This window comes from Dendronephthya gigantea, unplaced genomic scaffold, assembly GCF_004324835.1.
Source record: "Dendronephthya gigantea isolate DGI-Jeju-01 unplaced genomic scaffold, DenGig_1.0 000005F, whole genome shotgun sequence".
Classification (NCBI taxonomy): Eukaryota; Metazoa; Cnidaria; class Anthozoa; order Malacalcyonacea; family Nephtheidae; genus Dendronephthya; species Dendronephthya gigantea.
The window spans coordinates 1445901-1461063 of NW_021163015.1; the positions used below are offsets into that span (position 1 = coordinate 1445901).

Here is a 15163-nt window from a genome sequence, read left to right on the forward strand (position 1 = left end):
TCATCTCCAAACATTTTGGTCAGTGAAGATGCTGTCCAGTGCGTACTGCGTAATGTAACCAAATACTTTCTTCATATTCTGAATTGACTTCAAGGTATAGTATTTTTTTCTTTGGAGCGTTTACTTTCTCGCCGGATTTGACATAGTTGTACAATAATCTTAGGGGAGGGATGCTAATACATAAATAGCCATAATTTCTGGGAAGGCGACCGCTGCCAGGCAGAGGTGCACGCTCAAGTACTCACATGGAAGAAAAATTTTCCAAAACAACAAAGAAAGGCATCGTGTATTTAGCTTAAAAAAATGGTCAAAATACGGAAAATTAAGAAGAAAAACTGGGCCAAACGACAAAGTTGTTCATCTAACCCAACGATCAGGTCCCATAGAGACGCTGCAAGGCAGGGGTTTAGACAAGATCGCCAATCAGGATCTGGTCTCACTGTCGAGGCTCTGGCTATACACAACGAAAATATAGACGATGATGGCACTGTTTTGGATGATGCCGAGACCACAGGAAGGTCTATGGCTACTGTTAGCATTAGTGGATTGACAGATTGTTCTAACCCCACATTTTCCGGTGTTTTGAAGAGGTTTTGGCAGTCACCAGGGGCCAATCATCAAGAAGTAAGACTAATATTGTATTATTGAAGAAGCATTCTTAGACCTTCAATAGCAGAATATTGTTCGAATCTATGACTAATACTAAGCATGATAGCATGCATTCCTATGCAGTAATCTGATGCCATTGAGACGTACTTGGTTGCACCTGCCCTGTCGGGCCATCTCCCTAAATGGATGGTGCCCCCTTTGTTTTTGGTACCCCCACCTAAATTTTTGCACTCCTGCAGATCAAACTCCATTTTTGTTTTATGAATATGATGTTGTATTCTTACAGATTTGTGCTGTTCTTGCTGCTGTTACTGAGGTATATAATTCATAAAATTAGTACCATCAGTTAATTTAATTACTATTGGTCCAGTTCAGATCGAATTGGATGTTGTAGACAGTTATAACAATGCATTTTAAATTTTAAGGTGATAAGAAAAAATGGTGGCAATGAAACAGAAACAGAATATTTTGCAGCGTTGGTAGGTTTAATATGTTTCATTCCTTAATTCAGACACAGATTACAGATCACTGTACCAAGGAATAAGGTTGTTGCCATGTTCATGTAGCTTAATTGTATCTTGTATTACTCTGGTCCTTTTATGCTTAATATGTTGTCATTAATCTTGTTGTCAGATGACTGCTCTTGAAACAACAGAGGATGACAAGTCTTTATCTGCCATTGCCTTTCTTCTTGCTCTTGTAATAAAAAGGTACAGACTGAAATTATTATAATATAAAGAACTATAGATAATTATCTTGGCAGGCAGATGTTCAATTGTGGTTTCAATCTCTTAAAATAAAAAAATGTTGCCAGTGAGTTTTTTGCATTATTACTTCTTTCACTCCTAGAGTCCCTCAGTCAGTTTTACAGGTGAAGTTTTCAGCCATATGTCAGGTGCTTTTGAGTATCCTGGCTGTCAAATCAGACTCGCAGTCAACAGCACTACTGAAGTCTGTAAGTATTCTTTAATGAAATTCAGCCATGTTGTGACCTGAAATCATTGGATGTTACATTGAAGTGTCAAAATATCTGACTTCACTGGCTTCTGAAAAACTTTATTACTCTGGATATCAGCTGATATAAATTGCACTTAACTGCACAATATTGACTAATTATTTTCATCTTTATAGCTTGTCACATGCTTGTCAACTGCTTTGAAGGCCCAAGAAGCAGCCATTTGGTCAGAGCCCTCAACTTTAAAGTCATACCAAGGACTGTTAAGCTTCACTGTCCATCCTAAACCAAAGGTTTTTATATTTAACTTTCTTATAGTTTAGGAACTGTACTGCATACTGTAACAAAGCTAATCTTTTTGTTAAAGGTGCGAAAATGTTCACATGAGTCGGTTGCTGAAATAATCAGGTCAAGGCCTAATGGTTCTGAATTTCACCCTGCATGTCAGGCAACAAGCAAATTTTGTATTCAAGAACTTGAGAAATATAAAGGTATCATAATATTGTGACATCAACTTGAATATTTTAAAGACTCTCCTTTAAAGAATGTTATGAATTATGCCAAAGCATTATCCTTCGTGCCCCAGTGGAGGTCTATACTGACAGCTGACAATTTGTTAAGCATGGCTATCAACTTTTTGCATTTTTTCATGCAGCAGTTTTAAACATGTTTCAGGGACTGCTCAAGCAGTGTCAGTTCTTCATATTCTTGGACTATTGAGAAATATAATGCTATCATTACCCTGTCAGGTAAGCACAGTGAATTTAGGTAATCTGAACACAGACACAGCAGGCAGTGCATATCAAGCTTATGTAAAGTTTCTCTTGTTTTTCTCATTTAGCAAGTGAAATCACTGTGTGAAACAATGCTGAAGCTTATGACATTTGGAAATATTGTACGTACAATCATTCAGAGAATTTCATTCATGCACCTTTACTGCCTCGCATAATACTTAGTGTTAACAATGCTAAAATCAATTCTAGATGTTATCCATGAATTGCATGCAAGTTCTGCACAACATGTTTGAAGGAAATCCTGGATCAACAACCGTCACATCCGACCTTAACGGACAACTGATTAATGTAAGCAAGGGCTGATAAAATATAACAAAAGCCTTTTTTTTTACCATTGAAGCTTCGATTCTTAATATTTTTTAGGCTCTCTTTGACTATCAACCAAATGCAGTTGACGAGCAGCAAGCAATTGCCTGGTTAACGCTTATGGAAAAAGCTTATTGCAGCTTCCAAAAGTATGAAAAGTTTGGTAATTTCATGTAGAGTTGAATATACCAGATTCCAATCTTCATTCTTCTTAAAATCAAGTTAAACGCTGAGTTTCCTCTTTAAAATTATTATGATAACATTAAAACGAACAGAATTAACGTATATACTTCTAGTAAAAGTTATAAAAGACGACGCGAGTGCAAAATGGTTAGACTTGAAGTTCTATGCAACTGGGGTTTCAAATGCTTAAAAAGTGCAATTGAGATACAGTTTGGCCTGATGAACGATTTCAAGACTAATGAATGATCATTATTCAAATATTTCAGGTTAAACGCAGAACTGTGTGCTGATTCATGTGTTAAACTGTTCTCATTATGCATGACGTTTCTACTGTCCCATCACTCGGTTGTCAGGACGACAGCTGCCAATGCAATGAAGGTTTGTCAGCAACAATTGTTTCGGCCCACATTAAGCTGCATGCAACTGTTTTTCTTATCCAGAAGGAGTTGAAAGGATATTTGCATGCACGGCCTGTTTTCCCCCAACGAGAAACCGATTATAAACAAAGATAGAAAAATACGCTTTCGTCTCAATTTATTTCCTTCAACCGCATGATTACTTTATAATTATATTGTGTGGTTAATGAAAAGAATTATTCTTTAATTTCTTTATGAAAAAATTTAAATGTTTGTAACCAAGTCTTTTAAAATTGTACCGTCATAGTGCATGCTGGAAGAATGCATTGCTCCGGTTGCTGTAAAGTTATGCAAAGATTTGGAAAACATGGAAGTCTCTACTTCTCCTGTGCTGATAATATTACGGTAGGCTAAAAATTTAAATCAAAGAAGCCTTTCATCCATGCGTTCTAAGCCTCTAACAATCATATCCCTTCAAAGTTAAGCGCGGTCTCCATTTCGTGATCAAGTCATTTTCATCGATGAAAAATAGTCCAGATGTAACGTTGTCTTTATTGTTGCATCTAATCGCTCATTGTTGACTGCACACGCATAGAAATACATTCGATCACATCATCCACCATGCCAAATAGGGCCAAATGGAAACCAGGCTTTAAGCCGGTTTTCCACTAGCGATATTTTTCGCGCGAAGCGACATTTCAACTGCAACCATTTGGAACATATTGTTCAAATACAAAGCAATAAAGTCGCTTCGCGCGAAAAATATCGCTATTGGAAAACCGGCTTTAGGCTAGTTTGAGCTTGTTATTCATATTTACATGTCAGTGATGAAACCTATCGGTATTGCTGATCTTAACCGCGGCAAAAAAGGGGTAGCCTTGGTTTACACTTTGACATCAAAATTATTTTCAGATGTCTCGAGTCCGGATTGAAATTGAGATATCAGGAATCTTGGAGTTTGATACTTGATGTTACAAGCAAATTTATTCAGGTAAAGTATTTTAAATGATAGTAAAGTTAGTATGTTAATGCAAGGTGTACATGCACAGTAAGTGTGTGGTAATGTGTGTTAATGTGTGGTGTGTGTGATATTGTAGAAGGTCATGGTATCTACTTGGTTGCTTTTTCAGATATTTGGCAAGTTGTGTCCAGAAAGGCTGAAGAAATGCCTCATATCGCTGTGTAATCTTCACAACAGCCATGGCATTCGGTGTCGTAAAGAAATCGCGAAAACTGTCGGAACGGCATTTCAAACTATTGGGCCAAAGTAAGACAAAGACACTGCTTACAAAAATAAGATAATTCAATAAAAAATAACACTAAAATATAGCTTTAATAAAAACTATGCGCAAATGAGCAATTTCATGCCCACCAATACTGTTTGATTTCAATATTAAAACGTATAAAAAGTTTACTGTATACATGCAAATGTTTATGATTGATTCACTTTCAGATTTGTATTAAGTGTTGTTCCTTTGGATTTGGAAAAAGACACGTAAGTAAGATGAAATTAACTGGATGGATAAATTGAACTCTCTCTCGTAGTCGAACATCCCTCCATCCCCTAATTCATTTGGGAAATTCGGATTACTTTGGTTGCAAAGTTCGTGGTCAGCATCAACTCTTCCTATTAGTAATAAGTTTAATTTTTTTTAAGAAATGTGTACGAGTTTCCAAGAAGTTGGTTGTTGCCAGTTATGAGGGACCATGTGCAGGAAACGGAGATGGTTTATTTCTTTCAAAAGCTTTTGCCGCTTGCAAACTCCCTGCTAGCGAAAGGTAAAAAAAACCTGGTAGAAATAAATACTCCATATATTATAAGCTGTGACAAACGGCCGTTATTTCCTCTTTCCGTGTAAAATGCAGTTATTATATAAAAAGAGTGTGTTGTTTTGTGTTAACAGCTGAAAATCTAAGAAACGGAGGTAGTGAGTTAGAGGCGAAAGTTCTGGACACATTATCGTCACAGGTAAAAAACTTCAGTGGAAACACTTGTCGTAGTGCCATACATTTCTAGATGATTGCAGAAGTATTTGTTTCCACTATTGAATCGGGTGCTCCAGGGTGCTCAATTTCACATCATTTTCCTTGGTTTTACCCGCACACCCGCAGCTTTTTGCAACTTTTAATGCTCGACCATCCATTCAGACGAGAATGAAAACAGAATATCTGTCAACAGCATGAACAGTGTTCAGTAAAGGTTCCTTCGTTTATGTGTGACGAATTACGTTTGCAATGAATCATTCCTCGCTCTTTTATTTTCTCAGATTTGGGATCTTATGCCTGCGTTTTGCACCAAGCCGACAGACCTAATTCAGGTTAAAACCCCATATTTCATTTCTCTCTAGTTCAATATTAATTTGTTATATCTGCATAACATTGCTTTATTCCATATACAATCTTCCCTTATAGAATTTCAAATCTGTGGCGAAAACTTTAGGATCAATGTTGAACGAGAGAGCGGAACTGCGGCCAAGGATTTGCCAAACAATTCGAATTCTAATCTCGAAAAATCTTGATAACGGTTCGTAATGCACGAATTACATCTCTCAGGAGGCGACGTACAGTAGATATGAGTCTACCACTGGAGTATGTTAATTCTCATGCATTGTTTTTTTATGTTTCACAGAGGAGAATATCAAGGAATTGTCAAGATTTGCCAAGAACTATCTTCCCATCCTCTTTAATATTTATACGTCTTTTGAAGAGAAGAACGACTCAATTTCTCTACCCATCTTACAGACCTTGAAGTGTTATCTTCAAATCACGGATCAACAGGTATAGTGTATATACAGAATTGGCTCCCTCAGATCCTAAGTTAAGCGTCCTGCTGTTGGTCTTCATTATATTCCGTCATAAATCGTACAGTATACATGGTTTACGAAGGCCAAAGTAATAGACTCGGTGCTTTTCTTCTTTCAGCTGATAAAACAGTTCTTTCAAAAGGCAGTCGAGAAAGCGAAGCCTGATGAAACACCTCAAGAAAAGAGGTGAGCTGTTTGATAGTTGAAACAACTAGTTTTCAAAGGAATTTTATGACTTTATAACATCTTTTTCAATGTAATCTTTGGTATCTTACTGCAAGCTGTTGGGAACCTATGCATGTAAACTACCGAAGCGTTTAGTAATACCATGGATAGTTAAAAGACAGATTTTATTATCCATGGTAATACGATGATCAAAAGACATTGTTTAATTGGTTTTAGACATTTGTTGATGGACTTGGTGATTTCTATGGTTCAGTATTTGGATAAAGAGTCTGTTAAAGGTTTATACAAAACCATAGTGCCTTGGTTAAAAGTGAGTGATGTGGAATACACATATTAATTGGATTAATATATTGCAACACTGGCATAGTTTATAAAGATTGGTGTTGTGCATGACATATGCATGTCTAAAGAGTAATTGAGCATGCGATTATTCGCTTCAAATTGCAGGCAAAAGACACAAGACTTCAGAAGAAGTCCTATCGAGTGTTGGAGGAAATTTGCAGCTCAAAATCTGCGGATGAATTTAGCACGAGTCACCTCACAAAAATCCAGGATGTTTTGACGAAAAATTTAACCACTGCATCTTCCGTTTCAAAAGCGGTAATGATATGTGAAGGACAGTTATAAAAACCTATAGTCTTTGCATGCATTTTACCAACCTGTGAATGATTACGTGAGACATTTTATTCTTCAATATCGTTTGCATGTCATTCTAGCCTCGTCTGCGATGTCTTATACAAGTTGTGAAGAAACTTCAGCCGGGTCAAGAAGTATTCTTGAATGCAATTATACCGGAGGTAAATCTTTCTTGGTACATGCAAGCGTACATTCAATAGAATTCATATGTTTTGTGTGAAATCATATTGATTCGATATTTTGTTTACATCACAAAAGGTTATACTGTCTGTGAAAGAAGTGAACTCGAAGGCGAGAATAGCCTCTTTGAAGTTATTAGTTGAAATAGCAGAAACATATATCCGCTGTTCAGACCAAAGTACTCAAGGTGGGCGCATGATATAGATTTCAAGAATTTAATGGTTCTTTTAGTCAGCTTAACTGATGAAGCGATCAAATCTGATATTTTTGTTTCCCCAATGCCTGATTTTCTTGGCTTTAATGGCAGTCAACGCTCTGTTTAATTTGTAGCTTGCATTGAGAACTATTTGGAAACATTAGTAGCTGGTTTTGGTGGCTCACCTAACATGGTCAGCGGAACAATCATAGCAATTTCGAAAATCGTGTATGAATACAGAGGTGAGGTTTTTGGTCTCATATCAAATTGGGTAAAACAGCTAGTTTGATATGGTTCTATTTAACTGGTTAATAATGGCTTCAAATTTGGTTTTAGGTTCTTACTCGGTACAAGTTCTCGACCAGCTTATTAAGACATTGACCAACCTTTTGCTGTCGAACAAACGAGAAGTAGTTAAATCAGCTCTTGGGTTTTTTAAGGTGCGTCTTAGAGCGGTTTTCTCCAATATATATCAGGCGGAAATCTGCGATCGAACGAAATATTTCGCTCAATTTTCTTTAAAATTGTGAGAATCGACCGAAGCAGATTCACTTGTCTGATCATGCACAATTGAAAAGAAACTCGAAAGAAAATTTCCCGCCTCGCGTGGAAAGCCGTAAACTGTCGTTAATGTTGTGATGAATTGTTTGTATTGAATTGTGCAAAGTTAACAGCAGAAACCATGCCTTTATTTTAGGTCGCCATAAGCGTAACAAGCGCTGACGAATTCGCGCCATTCCTTCAAGATTTAGTAAGTGAATTACGGAATAGACGGAATTCTAAGATAATCGTTAAACAGCCCAAATGCATGAAATTTAAATTTTCACGGGATTTCATGTATGTATACATCTTCTCCTATATATTAACTCATAGTTAGCTGCATCAATCTCACGATGTCATTGTTCAAATCGTTTTAAATGAAAACATACGAAATTTGGGCGAAGTTCTTGCATGCAAGCCGTACAGTCAAAACGATGAAAAGGGATGCTGGCTGCTTTGCTTGAAAGATAACGGCGAGGTCATATTACCCTCACTATAAAGTGTTCAAGTGTATATATAGCTATGGCCTATGATCAATCATTCCCCCGAACGAGTAAACATGTTTAGTATAGGATGACCTACAGTAGCTGTAAGTAAATGTCTAAATGACATGCCAAGCCGTATATTGTGGAATATCGCTACAAGAAGACCAGATCAGTGATACGTGTAGAGAGAGAACACAAGATGCGCCAAAGAATTAGGGAAGTGTAATAAACAAGGTCATGTATTTTTAGGTGTCGAGTCTTGTTAACTGGAACGAGGATAGTAGAAATAAGTTTCGTTTCAAAGCTCAGGTGTTGTTTGAAAGACTGATCAGGAAATTCGGGTGAGTTGGAGTCTTGGAGACGAGTTCTGGAAGAACCAAAACAATGATTTTTGCGTACATGGCTCATGGTGGATACTCAAACAAGTCGATAAAACAAGCGAACGAATTTGTGTTTTAGATTTAAGGTTATTCACGGTTTGGTGCCTGAGAAACATCGTAAATTTGTTCGAAATATTCACAAACGGGTCGAGAGAGGAAAACGTAAAAAGAGCGAAGGTTACAGCAATAGAATGGTAAGATGCGTTTGAACACATTGTTTTCCCTTGACCCACGTTTTGCAACAACCGATTCTCGCCTAGAGTCGGTTTTTCAAAAAAAACGTGCGCAAACATTTAGGCTTAGAACAAACGTCTCTCTTCTCATGCGCCGAACCTAATACAAACGAGCTTAAACAAACAAAGACTTAGGTTCGGCGCATGAGAGGAGCCACGTTTGACATGGGCCCTACTCCATTTTGTGGGTTTTTTATATGTGAAATTAGAATTTACACCTTTATAGAGTAAAATTTACCCACGTTACAAGAGTAGAATTTACTCCCTGTTAAAGAGTAAAATTACTCACGTTAGAAGAGTAAAATTACTCACGTTAGAAGAATAAAGTTACTCACGTTAGAAGAGTAAAGTTACTCACGTTAGAAGAGCAAAGTTACTCACGTTAGAAGAGTAAAGTTACTCACGTTAGAAGAGTAAAGTTACTCACGTTAGAAGAGTAAAGTTACTCACGTTAGAAGAGTAAAATTACTCACGTTAGAAGAGTAAAGTTACTCACGTTAGAAGAGTAAAATTACTCACGTTAGAAGAGTAAAGTTACTCACGTTAGAAGAGTAAAGTTACTCACGTTAGAAGAGTAAAGTTACTCACGTTAGAAGAGTAAAGTTACTCACGTTAGAAGAGTAAAGTTACTCACGTTAGAAGAGTAAAGTTACTCACGTTAGAAGAGTAAAGTTACTCACGTTAGAAGAGTAAAGTTACTCACGTTAGAAGAGTAAAATTACTCACGTTAGAAGAGTAAAGTTACTCACGTTAGAAGAGTAAAGTTACTCACGTTAGAAGAGTAAAGTTACTCACGTTAGAAGAGTAAAGTTACTCACGTTAGAAGAGTAAAGTTACTCACGTTAGAAGAGTAAAGTTACTCACGTTAGAAGAGTAAAGTTACTCACGTTAGAAGAGTAAAGTTACTCACATTAGAAGAGTAAAGTTACTCACGTTAGAAGAGTAAAGTTACTCACGTTAGAAGAGTAAAGTTACTCACGTTAGAAGAGTAAAGTTACTCACGTTAGAAGAATAAAGTTACTCAAGTTAGAAGAGTAAAGTTACTCACGTTATAAGAGTAAAGTTACTCACATTAGAAGAGTAAAGTTACTCACGTTAGAAGAGTAAAGTTACTCACGTTAGAAGAGTAAAGTTACTCATGTTAGAAGAGTAAAGTTACTCACGTTAGAAGAGTAAAGTTACTCACGTTAGAAGAGTAAAATTACTCACGTTAGAAGAGTAAAATTACTCACGTTAGAAGAGTAAAGTTACTCACGTTAGAAGAGTAAAGTTACTCACGTTAGAAGAGTAAAGTTACTCACGTTAGAAGAGTAAAGTTACTCACGTTAGAAGAGTAAAGTTACTCACGTTAGAAGAGTAAAGTTACTCACGTTAGAAGAATAAAGTTACTCACGTTAGAAGAGTAAAGTTACTCAAGTTAGAAGAGTAAAGTTACTCACGTTATAAGAGTAAAGTTACTCACATTAGAAGAGTAAAGTTACTCACGTTAGAAGAGTAAAGTTACTCACGTTAGAAGAGTAAAGTTACTCATGTTAGAAGAGTAAAGTTACTCACGTTAGAAGAGTAAAGTTACTCACGTTAGAAGAGTAAAATTACTCACGTTAGAAGAGTAAAATTACTCACGTTAGAAGAGTAAAGTTACTCACGTTAGAAGAGTAAAGTTACTCACGTTAGAAGAGTAAAGTTACTCACGTTAGAAGAGTAAAGTTACTCACGTTAGAAGAGTAAAGTTACTCACGTTAGAAGAGTAAAGTTACTCACGTTAGAAGAGTAAAGTTACTCACGTTAGAAGAGTAAAGTTACTCACGTTAGAAGAGTAAAGTTACTCGCGTTAGAAGAGTAAAATTACTCACGTTAGAAGAGTAAAGTTACTCACGTTAGAAGAGTAAAGTTACTCACGTTAAAAGAGTAAAGTTACTCACGTTAGAAGAGTAAAGTTACTCACGTTAGAAGAGTAAAGTTACTCACGTTAGAAGAGTAAAGTTACTCGCGTTAGAAGAGTAAAGTTACTCACGTTAGAAGAGTAAAGTTACTCACGTTAGAAGAGTAAAGTTACTCACGTTAGAAGAGTAAAGTTACTCACGTTAGAAGAGTAAAGTTACTCACGTTAGAAGAGTAAAATTCACTCACGTTAGAAGAGTAAAGTTACTCACGTTAGAAGAGTAAAGTTATTCACGTTAGAAGAGTAAAGTTACTCACGTTAGAAGAGTAAAGTTACTCACGTTAGAAGAGTAAAGTTACTCACGTTAGAAGAGTAAAATTCACTCACGTTATAAGAGTTTCCATTTTTTACGGTTTAGAAACCTGATGAAAAGCGTTCAAAGATTGACAGGTCAGTTTCATAATTCAGTCGATATCGTGCCATTGTAACCAGTATTTTGAAGCAATCTTCATACAAGGTGAAATTACACGAAACGAATCCTAAACTGTTAAACCAAGCATCTCTTTTGAGAGCGCTATGTTTTCGCCATAAGGATTCTTTCCAACATGGCTGCCTGCATGATAGTTTGCAAATGAACTTGTGTTTTTATATGTAGTTATGAGGAACTTATGTTTGGATCTGACGATGAAAATGATGATGATGATGGCGAGACAGCTTTCTCAACCAGAAAGGTGAACATTTAGATCCACATTTTCCCACATATTTTCAGGCTTTAATGAAGAAAGTGATGCATTTTATTATTTCGGAACATATAATCCCATAAGAGAGATGATTGTGTGATTTTTTGCGTGAAATTTTCAGGACCAAAAATCGAAGAAGCCGCCTTTTTCTAAAGCATTCATTCGTGAAGATGAACCTGACGAACCTCTTGATTTACTGAGTTCAAGTATTTCTCAACATGTTACAGGTTTGTACATCTTCTTTTTGTGGTGTAGTCGAAGATCGAGGGTATTACGTATTGTGCAGGTTTTGGTTTTAGCGACGATAACGATATATGATGTTAGTGGTAATGCATGTCGAGGATGAATTCAGATATGGTTCTCACCCCCGTCCTGACTGACATTCGCCAACGGTCGTGCAGGGAGGGATGTCCCAAATATATTATGATACACCCTAGTTTTATCTGCATTCAACAGTTAAGGTGGTCTAAGTTGTCCAATATCTTGCAGCAACTGCTCCAGTCAACAGAAGGTCGAGAGATTCCGGATTTGAGGTGGCCGAAGATGGCCGCTTGATTATACCCGAAGACAAGGAAGAAAGTTCCAAGAATTTAGAAAAACGTTTAGGTAAGAAACGCGAGAAATTACTCCTAACTCTCGTACACTAATTCCCATAGAAAACCTCGTTTTTTACATAGCTAGATAACAGAAGTGTCCTATAACAGCCTACCACTGATTGACCTTCTGCCCTCATTGTCAGCGGTGACTGTGTTAAACAGGCTACGACCGGAAGATAAACCCATATACCGGAGGAAAAACCCCAAAGCACAAGAGAAAGCCAATCAATCCTAATGCTTTTTCTGAACACTCTTTACAATATCGCGTAAACTTATGTTAAGAATTTCAAACTATTTTGTGCTAGGTTCGCCAGTATTAAGCGAAGACACTGAGATGGAACCGCCGTTAAAGGTTCGTTCATTCGTTGTGTTTTTTCAAAATATTTAATGGTAACAATAGATGTTGTTTTGTTGCGTCTCTCTTACTTTTATTATGGCTTATATGACGTATCTACGTGTCTTCTCCGGTTTCTGATTGAGCCGTCTGTTGGCCAGCGTTCCGTATTGACTTGGTTTGCGGCCGTTTCCGCGACACGCAAAGGTCGTGTCGATGCGCGCGACAAAACTCGCATTTGTAGTGCTTAACCTTCGGCGTTTTATCCCCGGGACCTTCTCCCGGTGGAATGTGCCCGTCTTTGTTCCGGGTATTGGCCTCATATCCCGGGTGCAACTGAAATTTTTCTAAGATCTGTCTTGATGAGGTTAGCATGCCTAAGCGTAGACGTCGTAACGCGAGAAGAAACCTCCGTCCGGCATAAAATACCAGGGTCACGATTGCCGCTACGCAAATCGGCCCGGCGAGCGTCGTCGTTAGACCCGCGAGTGTAACGACCAAAACAGTGCCCTGTAATAAGATAAACGCTGCGCCGAGGGCTAGGGATACACAAAGAACGATACTTGCGAATATTGTGATAGGTAAAGAGCCAAGAAACAAAGTCGTGCCCAGAAAGAGACTTGTTTTAGGACGGTTTGCCAGGAACTGTTTCGCTTGCCACATTATCCAAAACTACCTTGGCTTTTTTAACTGTAAACGAAAAATGTCGAAATAATAAATGTAAACAAGACCTTAGGTTTACAGCATTATTTCGACCAAATATATATATTTCAAGGTCATTGTCAAACGACACAGTCAATGAATAGCTCGTTCTGGTTTGATGAACACTTTGCATGGAAATAAAGGGGAAATTGGGTTTGAAAACATTTAAAACAACAACCGAAAAAACCTACCATAAACGCTGGCCTTTCTACGGTTGAACTATCCTTGTTTGCCGCCTTTTATCAAGGATTGTTTCGTTTCCGTTTGCTTCAGAAAGCAAAAGTTGGAATGGAAAGTTCCTTTCCGGACACTGGAGGAATTCACTTCTCTATGACGTCATATGATTGCTTGCGTGATCGTGCCCGCGTGCGCGTTTTTGATACCGGACACGAAGTTATTTTGGTTTCATTTTCACGTATAGGGAAACAAGAGGAAGATGATGGAAGAAGATGAAATGGAAGATACTTTTGGTAAACGATCAAAACATAGCGGAGAGTTTGGTGAAGAATATCGGGCGAAGGTAATGAGCGTAATCTAGTCAAATTGGTGTTGTTGGCAAATCCTGGCGAGACACTCCTCTCCATTCTTCATTATATGCTCAATCGTATCCCAACGACAACCAACATAATCGATTCTTTAACTAGCTAAAGTAAATGAGAAAACTTCTCCGCTTGCCAAAAGAAGGCCTCGTCGTCCACGGTATTATGATTAAGAAAGGTTCCTGCCTCGCTGGCGGAATTTCTCAACAAAACAGGGCCGCCATAAAAATTAAACGTCGTTAATCTTTCTTCATGTAGAAAGCTGGCGGTGACGTGAAAAAGAAGGGGAAACCAGATCCGTATGCCTACCTTCCTCTCAATACACAATCTTTGAACAAAAGGTATTTACATGTAACTCTCTCCCAGCACATCTTTCATGAGTTTTTCAAGGTACTCCTAATCTTTTGTTCGTTTTAGAAAACGCGCCAAAATGTCGGGACAGTTCAAAGGAATTGTGAAAGGGGCGAAAAGGGGCGTCCAGAAATCCAAGAAAACAAACAGGAGGAAATAAAGTCATATAAGATATCATTACTTGATAATTATAATTATATATCAACTGACATTATTTCATGCAACCGTTTCTACATTATATATAGTGAATGACACGCACTTTATTTTCTGCAAACTAGGCTTATGAATAAGGCTTGTCTGGCTGTCTTCTAAAATTGATGTATATCGTATTCAATATCCTTTCATTTTCCCGTAGGATAGTGTTGTGTATAGCTATATGTATTCTAGTGGTGTGAGTTCAATTTGGAGTAATAATTTTAAGTGTTTGTTCAAGTCACGTTCAAATTGCCTGAAAAAATATTGTATACATTATACTTAATTAAGGCATTGTCATGCGGTAAATGGTAGTTGAAGTATATAAAATAAACGAGGTATATCAGCCTTGTGTTTGAGAGATGTGCATGGTTAATTTTACTTCACTTCGATTCTTGTATGAAGTGTGAAAATTTCTGAACCGGTGGTCACATTAAAGAGGTAGGCTTGAAACTCGTTAATACCAAGTATAAAATGTGCGAATCCCGCCAAATGTAGCTTGAAGAAATATCCCATGCAGTAAAAATTCAATTCAATGTTTATGGTTTTTAAGTCTAATTGGGATTTAAGACACCCCGTGACAAGCCTTACACTATTTCGGGAACTTCTAAATTGATTAATGCTGGTTATACCAGTCCCCACTGACATGATTGCTCAATATCCTGTCATGGGCCATGGCACTTGGAATTCTCAGGGAAAAGATGCTTGACTCTTGAGCGAACTTTTTTTTATTTTTTGTCCGCCTTCAATTAATCTATAACGGAAACCTTTCTTTGAAAAAAACGATAGGAACAATAAGGAAAATGTGCTACGTCATGGCCGCCCAACTTATCGGTTTGTTTGTATAAAAGCATGATAAGCATCCCTGAAAGAGAAAACCTAAATATTGCAACATCGCTGCATACCAACAGTTACCTCATATAATTTATGGTTCGGAAATGTAAATATCGTAGCTCTAATTTTTATATATTGTTACAGAAACAT

General features: G+C 37.3%; 1 protein-coding gene across 1 annotated transcript; it reads left to right on the top strand.

Annotated features, from left to right (window-relative positions):
- Positions 1-236: 236 nt before the first annotated feature.
- LOC114516129 (RRP12-like protein) lies at positions 237-14609 on the top strand. The gene is made up of 39 exons (XM_028535510.1): positions 237-624; positions 896-925; positions 1035-1088; positions 1243-1319; positions 1459-1564; positions 1741-1857; positions 1932-2055; positions 2240-2313; positions 2406-2459; positions 2548-2646; positions 2722-2813; positions 3114-3225; positions 3511-3608; positions 4116-4194; positions 4334-4470; positions 4657-4698; positions 4861-4982; positions 5108-5172; positions 5471-5521; positions 5616-5727; positions 5833-5981; positions 6126-6193; positions 6410-6503; positions 6641-6793; positions 6910-6990; positions 7088-7196; positions 7340-7447; positions 7542-7645; positions 7903-7956; positions 8480-8571; positions 8690-8804; positions 11144-11175; positions 11381-11456; positions 11587-11692; positions 11955-12071; positions 12367-12413; positions 13519-13617; positions 13895-13977; positions 14054-14609. Exons 1-39 carry the CDS (start codon positions 304-306, stop codon positions 14145-14147), a joined length of 3747 nt encoding a protein of 1248 aa, XP_028391311.1. The 5' UTR covers positions 237-303; the 3' UTR covers positions 14148-14609.
- The last annotated feature ends 554 nt before the right edge of the window (positions 14610-15163 follow it).